Source organism: Ambystoma mexicanum, chromosome 2p (assembly GCF_040938575.1).
Source record: "Ambystoma mexicanum isolate Mex_15411 chromosome 2p, UKY_AmexF1_1, whole genome shotgun sequence".
In the NCBI taxonomy this organism is placed as follows: domain Eukaryota; kingdom Metazoa; phylum Chordata; class Amphibia; order Caudata; family Ambystomatidae; genus Ambystoma; species Ambystoma mexicanum.
In genome coordinates, this window is record NC_090923.1 from 1171741811 (window position 1) to 1171754973 (window position 13163).

The 13163-nt window shown below is 50.5% G+C and overlaps 1 protein-coding gene across 6 annotated transcripts in view; it reads right to left on the reverse strand.

Annotated features, from left to right (window-relative positions):
• Window positions 1-13163, reverse strand: part of WNK3 (WNK lysine deficient protein kinase 3) — a 2095067-nt gene that overhangs the window by 1428160 nt on the left and 653744 nt on the right. For all 6 annotated transcript variants that reach the window (XM_069645314.1, XM_069645316.1, XM_069645315.1 and 3 more), the window contains exon 6: window positions 2484-2572. In XM_069645314.1, coding sequence (XP_069501415.1) covers window positions 2484-2572 — 89 coding nt within the window. The remainder of the gene's footprint in view (window positions 1-2483; window positions 2573-13163) is intronic.

The following is a 13163-nucleotide window of genomic DNA, read 5'->3' on the forward strand; positions in this document are numbered from 1 at the left end:
ATAAAGGAAACCTTCCTTCTCTTCCGAGCAGAGCTGGAAAAGCTCGGATGCCCTGGCGATCATGGCATGAAACGATCCAATCTCGTCGGGCGGGGAGGCGGCGACAACGGGAGATCCTCGTCGTAAACCTAGTCGTCTGTGCCCGTCGCGGCCCTGTCAGTCCCTGTATCATCCCCACGGGTCGTGGACGGGGAGGAGGGCTGAGCAGGGCGCGATGGTTGAAAAGGAGGTGGAGGATGAATCCTTCTCTTAGGAGGAGGGCTCCCAGAAGGGCCTGGCTCCGGGTCCCCCGTCGGGAGAGGTTCCTCCGTTGGTGGTAACGGCAATCTCGTCCTTATCTCCGAGCATAAGGACTGTATAGCCAACAAAATGGCCGCCGAGTTGTCTTGCGGCACTGGTTGAGGGGAGTCCGACGGGCGGTCAGGAGCCCGTCGGCACCCTCTACGTTCTCGTCGTCTCCTACGTCGGGGTCCCTCCCGACGGGCTGGTCTTCCACGCCAACGCCGTGGCTTAAGACTTCGATCAGCTCCTCCTCAGAGGTTGAGGCCGAATCCACGACGACCTCCTGCCCCCCCTTTTTCTTCTCCGTCGGAGGTTTCACGGGGGTCCTGTCGATGGGCATGAAAGAGGACTCCCTCCGCGGTGGCAGGGAGACTCTGGGCCCAGAGGTCGCCACCACTGGTGTAGCCTGCACAGGCTGAGCCAGGGCCGCCGCGACTGTCTCGATAGAGGCCTTGGCCGGGTGGATTAAGGCTTTCACCACCTTAGGTGCACTCACCGCCTTCTCCTTGGGGGGAGGGTCACCGCCTCGCTCCCCCTCCGATGGGGCCTTCGAGCTCGACCGGAGTCTCTCCAGGAGCTTCGCCGGGTGCTCGGCCTTCCTCTTACCCGAGCCAGAGCGTTGGCTCGTGGTTGATGGCGCCGGGGAGGACGCGCCCTGCCTGGCGCCCGTAGAGCCCGACCGTTTGGCGTTCCCGGTGCCAGCGGACTCGCGGTGCTTTGCATTCTGTTGGACCCCCGTCACCGGGGCGCCCTCAAAGGTCTTAGAAGACCACTCAGACAACTTCTTCTTCTCGCCTGACGGGCTCTTCCCTTCCAGCCAGTTGGCGAGACGCAGATAGTGGTCCTTCATGGTCCGCTCCGACATATTGCTGCAAAACGCACAGTCCTTCTCCACGTGCGTCTTGCCCTCATGCAGGCAGTAGAGGCAAAGGGAGTGTTTGTCCTCCTTAAAGACATTCTGAAGCTGGCATCCAGGGCAGACCCTGAACAGCTTTCCGGGCGTCGAGCTTCCCTTCTCCTGGGCCATGATCGAGATGGGCCTGAGAAACTTCTGGAGTCCTCCAAAAGCGTGGCTCTCGACGAAATCTTCACCCTTGAGGGGCGTAGAAGAATCCGACACGGGTCCCCGTTGATCGGATAAAGAAACGGTAGAGCTTGAGGCTCTTTTGACCGAAAAAGAGCAAATTTGCCTAAGAAAAAGCGCGAAAAAAGCACTAAAGCTCGAGAGCAATAGCACGAGGATCCCAACACTTGAACGTGCGGTAAAAATCTGAAGATGGCTGCCAGAGGCGGGGCTTAGGGAGATAGCAGTCATTGGCTGTGGTCAGTATGACGCAGAGATCAGTGATTGGTTACTACTATGAAAGACAGATCAGAAACAAAACTGATACTGATTTTTCTTTACCGAGGATTCCCAGCCTGACGACGGGGAATATTCATGAGCATGTGAATCCATGCCAGACCCCATGCTGGAGAAGACCGAGACAACGATCCTACTAGGCCAAGTGTCATTTAGATTGCCCAAGTGCAGGGGAAGGGGAAAAGTGTACGGTGGGGACAGTGCAGTACATGAGATAAATAGAATAAAACAATAAGTACGGCCAGCTGGTGGCAAGTGCAAGGGTAAGTGTAGACATCAGGTGTCAAGTGTTGGTGGGGGACTGTAGGGCTACAGAAGACAGTCTCCAAGTGCAGGTGTTGCCAGGGAGGCAGTGCAGGTGTGCAACTGGTGGGGGAAGGGGACGTGGGCTCGAGATCAGAGGGTGGCCGGGTAACCAGTGCAGTTTCAGCCAGGAGTTCAGCAGGGGAGAGGAGGGGAGAAAGCAGAAGCAAAGAGGTCGGTTTTGAGGTGCTTCCGGAACCGGAGATTGTTCTCCTCCAGTTTCAGGGAGGCGGGGAGGCTGTTCCAGAGGGAGGCCCCAGCCAAAGAAAGATCTACCACCAACTCGTTGCTTGGAGACGCGACTGACCCGGGGGGAGTTGGAGGGAGATGAGCGAAGTGACCCAGTGATATATAAAATTCTGCAGAAGTAGCACCTTAAGGGGCTTGAGAGTTCCTCTTTCTTTCAGATCTTAAATTCTTTGTGAGTAGAAGTAACTCACCTTGATACAGACAACATATATGAATCTCCTATGCAAAGAAGTTGTGTCATCAATCTTTCAATAACCTCACGGACATGGCGAGCATAACACATACCCACCTCTCAGACTTGTTTTGCCGAATGCATTCATCGATTATCTCCTTCACCTCCGGGTCTGTCACTTTGTTGAAGCTGGCCGGTTTAATTCCCTGCAAGAAAAGAGTGGTCACTTAGGGGGTAAGGAGGCGATACAGGGATTTGTTCACTGAACTCATTCAATACCTTCCCCAATATTATGTGTTCAATAAAAAGAGTAACAAAGAGACCCTTCCCAAGAAACCTGATCCAAGGGCCTTATCCACTTAGGTTCATCTTCCCTCCATAAGTTTATCAAATCAGACCTCATTTACAGGGCAATACTCAAGAATCAGATACATACATACATGCCAACAGGTCCCATTCCAGTAAGGACATGCTAGTCCAATCTTGGTTTTAAGCTTGCTTCCGGGCCTTGTAGTCCTGAATTTCCCCATTATAAACCCAGGAGTACAAGTGTCAGAATGCACAATTAAAACCGGGACTGAACTAGTATATCCTGACTGGAATGGGACATGTTAGCATGTAAACTTGTTTGCTCATAAAATAGAATACTTACTCAACCAATAAACGTGCATTTAAGTACAACGACCCATACCACATAGTGAGCATAGCGGGCCATAGAACCCCAACTGTCCAGGAAGTGGCACAAAAGGTTGATGTGAGGCATAGACTTGCATAACAAGTTACTCACTGTCCTGACTGCTGTACTTCTAGCCCATAACCACCCTTACTCCTTAATTGTGGTTATTGCTAGCACCCTATGAGGTCCGGACCATGATGTACAGGAACATTTAAAAAAGAAAATAGAACAGGGATCTGGAGCTTTCACAGATGCAGATTCTGCGCCGCTGCACCGCCACACATGCCCCTGGCCTAGTCATCCAGTCTTTTCCATTTGCGTGCATATAGACACATTTTAATGGGGGGGTAGAGTCATAATGAGGAGTTGGGAAGATTTATTTTTACAGACCTCTGATGAGGGCTGTGAAATCATCTATCCAAGTAGAGGATTCCAACCAATTATGGGTAGCTGTGACAGAGCAGTCTGACTTCAATCAAGGAAGAAAGGCTAGTGGATAGGAAGTTGGTCCAAAATAGACACCCAAAATAATGCACTACACAGATTCTGAAGAAATACGTACGCCATTATAAGTTCAGTTTCTTGTACTGTGTTAGCCAAGGGTAAAATAAAACTAAGTCTTGCTCCAAAAAAAACAAGATGCTACGTTAGTTAGGCTAACGGTTAATCATGAGCAGGTTTTCATAATCTTCAGATCACTCCCTCAGGCAAAGGAAGAACTAGTCTCTTATAACAGCAGGACAGCTCAAGGATTCAAATCTAGAATCTCATCTGTTTGTGTGTGCTTCTGATTTGTTTCCATCACAAAGAACCTTACACATCAGAAGTTCCCACACCATTCTAGTCACAAAGATTAAAGGGGCACTGAAAACGACATGTAAGCAGGCAACAGAAAGAAACGCTGCTGGGCTGTCAATTATGGCATGTGCAAACATACTGAAGGACGGTATGTTTTAGCCATAGTCGACTGCATGTCCATCTCCACTGAGCCAGTTGCCCACCTACGTTTAACCTCGAGATGAGAATGCAGCCAGTCACTTATCGGACAGCTGTATTTTGAACATTATTCAGGATGTTGGTCACATTTACATCATTGCTTCAAAAAATCTGACCAGACTAAAAATGGCAAGCAATTTGTAGCGCTGATCCTTTAGTGTGATTGCTGGTGGCACAGTAATCAAGTGTTAGGCTTGTGCTTTTAGAAGGCCAATAATGAGGGGGAACCATTAGTCATGTTTTAGCCCTTTCAGCCTATGGGAATTTTGTGGCGCAGTGCTTTTAAAGAGCTGGGAGGGCTTGGACAGGACTGAGTCCAAACAGAACACTACCTCAGAAAAGCAGATGGGCCTGGAGGATGTGTCTGTCAACTGTCAGTAAAGAGCTAATTAAAATGTTATAGGACAAGGGTGCTGTGTTGGGAGCCGCCGGTGTTGTAATTTACCTGGTTCTAAGGTGCCTGGTCTGAGCCCTGCCTCTTTTCCAATAAAACCTGAAGCTCAGCAGGCAAAGCCCATGCAGGACAGGGGTGTGGTGTTGGACACAGCCAGAGTTGAAATGTACCTAGATCCGAGGTGTATGTCTGAGCCCTGCCTCTTTTTCCAATGCACAACTAACTTTACCTGTGTTCAATCTAACATCCACAGAATTGAGCAATGAAGAAACATCGCTCTTAGGAACGGGATTATCCTTTCTACCAACATATAGTACCAACTGGTATAACATAGCTCCAACTACGCAGGTTGTTTAGGACCATCAGGCTCAAAATATTCTTTCAACACCAACAGACGCAAGAACCTATAGAAGACACCGGCCTCAGAGTCAAATCAACATTCACCAAACAAAAAAACCAAACTCCAAGAGATTCTGGCTTTCGGAAGATGTGTACTAAAGTAAGTTCTAAAGCTACAGAAACTCCAAACCACTGCATGCAACAACCTGTCCCTACGTGCCAACAACAAGGTATAATAAAACCAGCCTTCAATGGCGGAGGGACTGTGGTCCTTGGTGTGAGCCAATACAGCAAGAGGGTGACCAACCTGCTTGATGATCAAACTAACTATAAAAAACATAAGACTCTACACCGGAAAGCAAGGGGACAGGTTTGGTCAACAAATGCATATGAGAGCAGGAACATGCCTTCCTCAACAAATGCGAAGGTCGGACCCCTAGTATGTGCGCCATCCCTAAAATTCACAAAAACCCAATACATCCACCAGGAAGATCCATTATTTCAGGATGTGGATCCATCCTGGAACCCTCAGACAAATGCTTAAGACTGCTTTTTCAAGGCAGTGAAACAACTCACAGATTCCTACCTTAGAAATACCATTAAGTGTTTTGAAGGAACGATCTTCAAACATCAAACAGATCTCCTGGTCACCATGGATATTCAAGCACTGTGTACCAGTATTCCCCAAATTGAAGCTATAAAGCGCATTAGGGAGGAACTATCCACTCAAGATATACAAAAAAAAAAAAAGAGTTCCCACTGATTTCATCATTGATCTACGTACTATGACTCAGACTAAAAATGTCTATGTTTGATAAAACCTAACTCCAGACAAGAGGCACAACGATGGGTGCTGCCTTCGCGCCCAGTCTAGCTATCATCTTTATGGCCCAATTCGAAAGAATGCATGTTTTCAACACCAACAAATCCATTCCATGACAAGTGGAAACGCTATATAGGTATTTTTTATGGCATGGAACCTCGGAAAACCTTGAACATTTCTTTTAGGGTTTAACACCAAGAACCCAACATTCAGTTTACGATGTCTTGGCATCAAAGACGAATAAACTTCCTCGATCTGACCATCCGGGCTGACAACAGCATTCTACAATGCAGTGTTTTAAAAAAGCACTTATCGCAACACATGGTTGCACTATTCCAGTCACCATGCCACAACACTGAAGAACAACTTACCCTATGGTCACTATGTATATGTCGCAATTGCACCAAAACAGACTACTATTAAGAGCAAGCACAGAAATGTTATACTGGATTCCGGCCCAAGGGCTACCTGAAAATAAGTAATCAAGCATGGACACAAAGAAGCAAGGTGCACCCCTAGCGAGGTCCTTTCAATACCCATAGAAAGAAATCATCAAGAGGATAGACTGGTGTGAGTACACACCTACAATCACCAAACTACTAAGATTAAGGCAACCATTCATTCTGCCCACTGGTCCAAACAGCCCTCACTAATGAAACTGTGCCCCGGAATGGCCCTTAAAACATCAGATGCTACTTAAACTCTTGCTTCCGAAGCCCGAGCAGAAGCACATTATGGAACAGGAGACCCATTATGGGGCATTTCCCCTGTGGCAAATGTAGTGTATGCCAATTCACAAAGGAAATGCCCGGTTTTGAGATCAATGGCAGGACATGGTGTTAGGCAGAATTATATGCAGTACCCTTTGGGAACACCACACACAATTAAGACTACAAGTGACTGTACAAATTCACCTTTGGTACAAGCCTGTACTACACAGTTAAAGTGGTAGCGATGGCTGAGCAGCCAGACTTCTCTCAAGAGTAAGGGAGTAGTACACAAAAGTTACACAAAGGACAGCAATTACTATGATTCAAGCAAACACTGACTCAAGGTTTTCAAGTAAAAGAATTACAAGGTTACTCACCGTAGTGACCACCTTACTCCTAGTCCATAGTCCCCTTTCCTCCATACTTGGACATCTCTCCGTCCTGTGGGACGGGACCGGAGCACTTTGTAAAAAGCATCCAAATTTTTTTCCAAACATTTGTCCCTCCTCTCTTTCCTGTGCGGGGCCCGGCACGCGGCCGTAACCCCGCCCACCTTGGCTCCGACCCACGCATCGCCCATCAGTCCTTTTCTATCGCCGGGTCAAAGGCCCATTAGCAATAACACAGGAACCTTATTAGAGGGGACGGCGGGCGGGCGTATGGAGGAAAGGGGACTATGGACTAGGAGTAAGGTGGTCACTACGGTGAGTAACCTGGTAATACTCATACGTCCCGTCCCCTTTCCTCGATACTTGTGGGAGATTCCCAAGCACTCCTTACAGGAACTCCGGGTGGATGGAAATACCCCTTACTGAAACAGGTGCTTAAGCACAGCCTGACCAAACTGAGCATCAGCTCTAGAGCTCATGTCGAGCCATTAATGCTTACAGAAAGCAGATGGGGAGGCCCAAGTAGCTGCCCTAGCGATGGACTCCCAGGGAACATATTTCTGAAAAGCAACTGCGGCTGCCTTGCCCCGCACCAGGTATGCACGGATACCTTTAGGAGGTTTCAGCCTTTGGACGTTGAAAGACTCCGTGATGCAGGCGGCAATCCACCTGGAAATAGTTGCCTTAGACGCCGGCTTGCCCTGAGGGTTACAGAAGGTCACAAAAAGTTGAAAAGAACTCCTAAGCTCGGAAGTCCTGTCCAGGTAGAATTTAAGAGCTCTTCGGACATCAAGACAGTGTAGAACTCTTTCAGCCTCTGAGGCAGGGTTCGGAAAAAAGACCAGAAGGGAGATCAACTGATGCAGATGGAATTCGGTCACTACCTTCGGTAGGAAAGCCGGGTTTGTCCGAAGGACTACCTTGTCCTTGTGAAAGACCAAGAAAGGATGCTCCACCGACAATGCCTGGAGCTCACTCACTGTCCTTGCTGACGTAACGGCGACCAGAAAGGACACTTTCCAGACAAGTACTTGAGGTCTACCGTAGCCATTGGTTCAAAGGGTTTATGGCACAGCGCCGTCAGGATTACATTTAGGTCCCATGGCGGGTGCGGATTACGAACCGGAGGGTAGAGGCGTGTCAAGCCAGAAAAATGCCTCTTCACCACTGGGTTAGTTAGAGAATAAGAACATAGGTCTGTAGAAAGGTAAGCGGAAACCGCTGAGACATAAGTCTTGCATGACAGAACATGAACCCCTAACTCTGCTAGGGAGGACACGAAGGACAGCACCGCGTCAATCGTGGCCACCCTCGGATCCAACTTCTTCTCCAAACACCAATGACAGAACCTGAGACATTTACTCCTGTATTGAGATATGGTCGAGGGTTTCCTGGCTGCCTGGATAATGCACATGTTATCCACAGACAAACTCAGATGCTCTAAAGACTTGAACTCAGGCACCATGCCGCCAAGCTGAGCGATTGTGGGTAGGGGTGCCACCTGTTGTTCCCCTTGGTGAAGAAGATAGGGAGTTACTGGTAACCTGATCGGCGGGTACACCAAAAGGTGTTGAAGTTCTGAGAACCAAAACCTGGCCGGCCACCACGGGGCTATCAGTAGAAGGGAACAGTTCACAGAGTTCTTCAACTTCCAAATTGCTCGATGAACTAGAGGCAGAGGCGGGAAGGCGTAAGCTCTCATGTTATGCCATGGAATCTCGAGAGCATCCCCCAGAGAGGAGGGCTCCCAGCCCCCCTCTGGAGGCGTACTGAGGAAGCTTCTTGTTTACCGCCGTGGCGAAGAGGTCCACCTCCGGTGTGCCCCAACGCGAGAAAATCCATGAGAGGACCTCTGCCTTCAACTGCCACTCGTAGCTGACCACTGTCCGCCGGTTGAGGGCATCTGCTGTGACATTCAGCTGGCCCGGTATGTGCACTGCAAGCAGCCAGACACGATGAAGCATGGCCCACTCCCAAATCTGGATGGACAGGTCCACGAGGTGGGGGGGGGGGGGGACTTCGTTCCCCCTTGCTTGTTAATGTAATACATTGATACCACATTGTCCGTTCTAAAGCGGACCACCTTGCTGACAATGAGCGGTCTAAACGCCCTGAGTGCTAGAAGATCACCAGAAGCTCCAAATGATTTATGTGCAGGAGCTTGTCCTGAGGCGACCAGTGGTCCGAGTTCTGAAGAAGATCTAACGTCGCACCCCACCCGAGGAGGGAGGAGTCCGTCTTGATCGTCACCGTGGGGACCGGGTCCTGAAACCCTGTGCCCCAGACAGATTGCTGAGAGATGACCACCAATCCAGGTCCACTCTCATGGAATCCGGAATCATTATCCGCATGTAATCCGGATCCACTGCCTGACGCCATGAATTCCCAAGGGCCATCTGGGTCCGTCTCATTTTGAGACGAGCAAGAGGAAGAGCCAGTACACACGAGGTCATGAGGCCCAGAAGCCTCTGGAACCACCAGGCCGACATACTCTCCGACTGCGCAAACATCTGACACATGGCCAACAGATCCGCCATTCTGTCCCCGATCAGATACACTCTGCAGTCGATCGTGTTCCAACGAAAACCCAGGAAGATCAGGTCCTGTGAGACCGTCATGGAGGATTTCCGCCAGTTCACCGACAGCCCAAGATGGAACAGGAGCTGAAGGAGAGACTGGAGGTTGCCCGCTGCTGCCAACGGACAAGGGCTGCTTAAGAGCCAGTCATCCAAATAAGGATACACATGGATACCCTGGAGCTGAGGCCAAAAGGAAGCACCCGAAACTGGAAGTGCTCCTCTCCCAAAGAGAAGCAGAGGCATCTCCTGTGTGGATTCCAAATCAGGATATGCATGTACACATCCTGAAGATCCACAACTCTGAGCCAATCGCCCATCTGCAAAGAGGAGCGTATCTGGCTGGGTGTGATCATCTTGAATTTCTCTTGGGGTAGGAAAAGATTTAACTGGGAAAGGTCTAGGATGGTGCGCAGGCCAGCCTGGTTGGGTTTGGGCACCGTAAACAGCCGGGAGCAGAAGCCCTCCCTTCGCTCCCCAAGGGGAACGGGTTCAACAGCTCTGAGGTCCAGAAGTTTCTGAACCTCCGTCTTGAGGGAGGGTGAGCCCGACAGCTGAAAAGGAGGGTTGAGGGGTGGGGTAAGGGGTAAAGGTAACCGGAAGCCCGCTCGAGCGACTGACAAGACCCATCTGTCTTCTGTGATGGTCTGCCACGCCTCCCAATGAGACGCAATGCGTCCTCCCACCGGGGTCTGATGCGAGCGCTGAAACCCTCATTTAGCAGGTTTAATCGGTGGTGGTGCCACCAGAACCTGATGAGGAGGCTGAGGTTCGGGAGAAAAACCGTGTTCGTTGTTGTCTACGGCGGTTATTCCCCACAGGAGTATCCACTCTGCGAGATTTGCGGTCGAGGAAGCCCCTAAAACCAGAAGAAGGTCGGCTTTGCGACAACGGTCTCTGGGATTTGAAAGGAGCTTTAACCAGAACAGACAATGATTTAGCCGTCTGAGTGCTATCCTTGGTTTTGGTGAGCTCTACATCAGTAGAATGAAAAAGCTCCTTACCATCGAATGGTAGGTCCAACACCTTGTCTTGCACTTCCTTAGAAAATTTAGTGGCATGCAAAGTGGCCGCAGCCACCACTGTGGAGGAGGGAGGCGGACAAGACGACAGGGCCACCTCTTCCGGAGAATGCAGCCTGTACCTCGTTATTGACAAAAAGTCCAGAGTGTGGCTTTTCCCAGACTCTTCGGACCTCGGCCAGAACGTCCTTCTGCATCGTTGTCCTGATCACCTTGAGGGTCATCTGACAGGTCAGGATCCTGCTGAGCCGTGTCAGGCACTGCCTTGTCCACTAGGGACAATGGAGGCAAAGGCGGGAGAGCAGGGGGGGGGGGGGGCCACCACGGGCAAGGGAGGCGCCGGCAGAACCACCGGAGGAACACTTGAAATTTACCAAAAAAAAGCATCCTCAGGAGATTGTTTTGGGACCTGAGGAGGCCTCTCATGAGGTGGACAAATCCAGGGACGTAACGGGGAAGGGTTCCACACCGGCCCCTCCACCGACGTATCCACATAAATCAAAGGAGCCGCCCCTGCAGGCAACGAGTCATTGTGCGGAAGAGGCATCCGGGCGTTCCAATCATAAACCGCCCGGTAAGGCTGCGCACAAGGGACCTTAGGTTCACCCAAGAGACCGAGCCCTACACCAGATGCCGTAGTTGTAGGGGTAGCACCTAAAATGGCCGCCGTGGTCGTGGCGGGAACGGGCGCCATTTTGTCCTCATCTGAGGGGAACTGCGGCACGTGAGAAAATGAGGCAGGGGTCCCCGTCGATGGGTCAGGGGTCTTAATCTTAGCCTTAACATAAGGAACCTCGGGCGAGCCGGTACTATGAGGCCTGGAATGTTTTTGTGACATACCAACTGCCAACTGAGCCTTCGAAGGAAGGACCTCGGCACTGCCGGTAAAAGAACTTTGCTTCTTTGCCCCCTCAACAGATCTGGTGTCACCACAAGAGCGGGAACGGTGCGCTTTCACCGACAAAGCCTTGACCGGCCTCTCAGAACTGTTGGTAGCTTTAGCCTCTGTACGAGGGACCTCGGATTCAGGCCCAGTAACAGCCTTTTCTGCACAGGCCTCGAACATCCGTTCGGTAACTACAAGCCCAGCCAAGGCCTCGGGGCACACCCCAGTTTTGTTTTTGAGGGAAGCCGACAGTGACCTCAGAGCGAACTCCGGTACCCCACGACTCAGTAGAACTGGGTCTACAAACAGCCCCCACAGGAGGGGCCTCGGAGCGTACTCCGGTGTTCACAGTCCCCCTACTGAGACCCTCGGAGAAAACTCTGGTAGAATTATTAGGCCCAACAACCACCTCAGGGCGAACCCCGGTAATAGAGCGATCAACGCCCCTCCCGGACCGAGAAGAACCTAGGAAGGTATCCCCCAGTCGGGGTGCTCTGAAAAGTAAAGAACTTACCAGGTGTTTTTTCTTCTCGTCGATGAACGTCTGAAAATGCGAAGGAGGAGTTCGACGGAACACCTCCTCCCACCGCTCCAACCAACGTTGAAGTGCCCAGACCGAAAGGGACTCACAGTAAAAACAGGAGTCCCAACGGTGTTCCCGACCCAAACACTCTAAACAAAGAGGATCGGGATCCGCCCTCACGAAGCGACGGTGACATGAACAATCTGGAAAGTCTAATTTAAAAGACAGACTAGTAAACAAACGCTAGCGAGAGCCAGAGAGGAAAAAAGGGAAGAAAATCTTCCAAGGATGCAAGTGCGTCCGACCCCGATCGAGCGGAGAAAAGGACTGATGGGCGATGCGCGGGGCAGAGCCAAGGTGGGCGGGGTTACGGCCGCGTGCCGGGCCCCGCGCAGGAAAGAGGGACACATTTTTGGAAAAAAATGTGGATGCTTTTTACAAAGTGCTCCGGTCCCGTCCCACAGGACGGAGAGATGTCCCACAAGTATGGAGGAAAGGGGAAGGGACGTAGGAGTATATACATTTATTTCACTCTAAAGTTGCAGAACATTACACTATTGTAAACAGTCTAAAAATCACACTCTTAATACACCACACCACGCCCCTTAAATTCCAGACAAGTTAAGCTCACAAATGAAGTGGGAGCAAAATGGCACTCCAGCAATTTAAAAAAGGAGGGAAAGACAAAGTTATTAGAAATGTAATCAAACCAACAGGTAATTACTCCGGGCAATTGAACAAGAGGAACTACAGTGATAGAATCAGGCAGAAAAGGCTTAAGGCCTAAGTCAAGGGGTCAAAAGTCTTTTGCTCAAGACCACAAAGTTATGGGTAGTTCGCGGTAAAGCGAATTCAACCAGAGGAGGGGTCCTGGCTTGAAGTTTGGGCGAACTGGTTGGTCCCGCCAGCTCAAGGGAAGAGGTTTCCTGGAGGATCTTCTCTGTCGTCTGATTCTGAAGATTCGGACATGCAGCAGGGCTTCACTGGGTGGTTCAGTCGTTGTAGGGGTCCTCTTCCATCAGCTCCTCGTTGGTTCTTTCGTTCCAGTGGCAACTCTGCCTTTCCAGTCCGAGAGACCTGCTTTTTATGCCGTTTTCCCCCCATTCATACAGCCTGGCTGTCATTCATACAGCCTGGCTGTCATTCACACAGCAGTGTGGCTGTCCTGGCAAGGACAGTCCCTTCAGCCAATCAAACAGTGATGCAACTTGGGTTACGAAGGGAACCCATGGCAGGCGTCCGAAGATCCCTCCCTCACATCCTGCCTACCTAGACTTTCAGGCGCCTTAAGGAGGGCTTCTGTGCAGAAGCCCGCGAAAAGACGGCGAACAAAGGAATCATCCCCGGTTTGGCGTGTAGAGAAAAACACGAGAAAGACTAACAAAAAGTAATGGCAAATAAACCCAGCCGGAGCCAAAATAAAATGCATTTGGTCAAGCGGGTTTATGTTTGAGGCTAATATA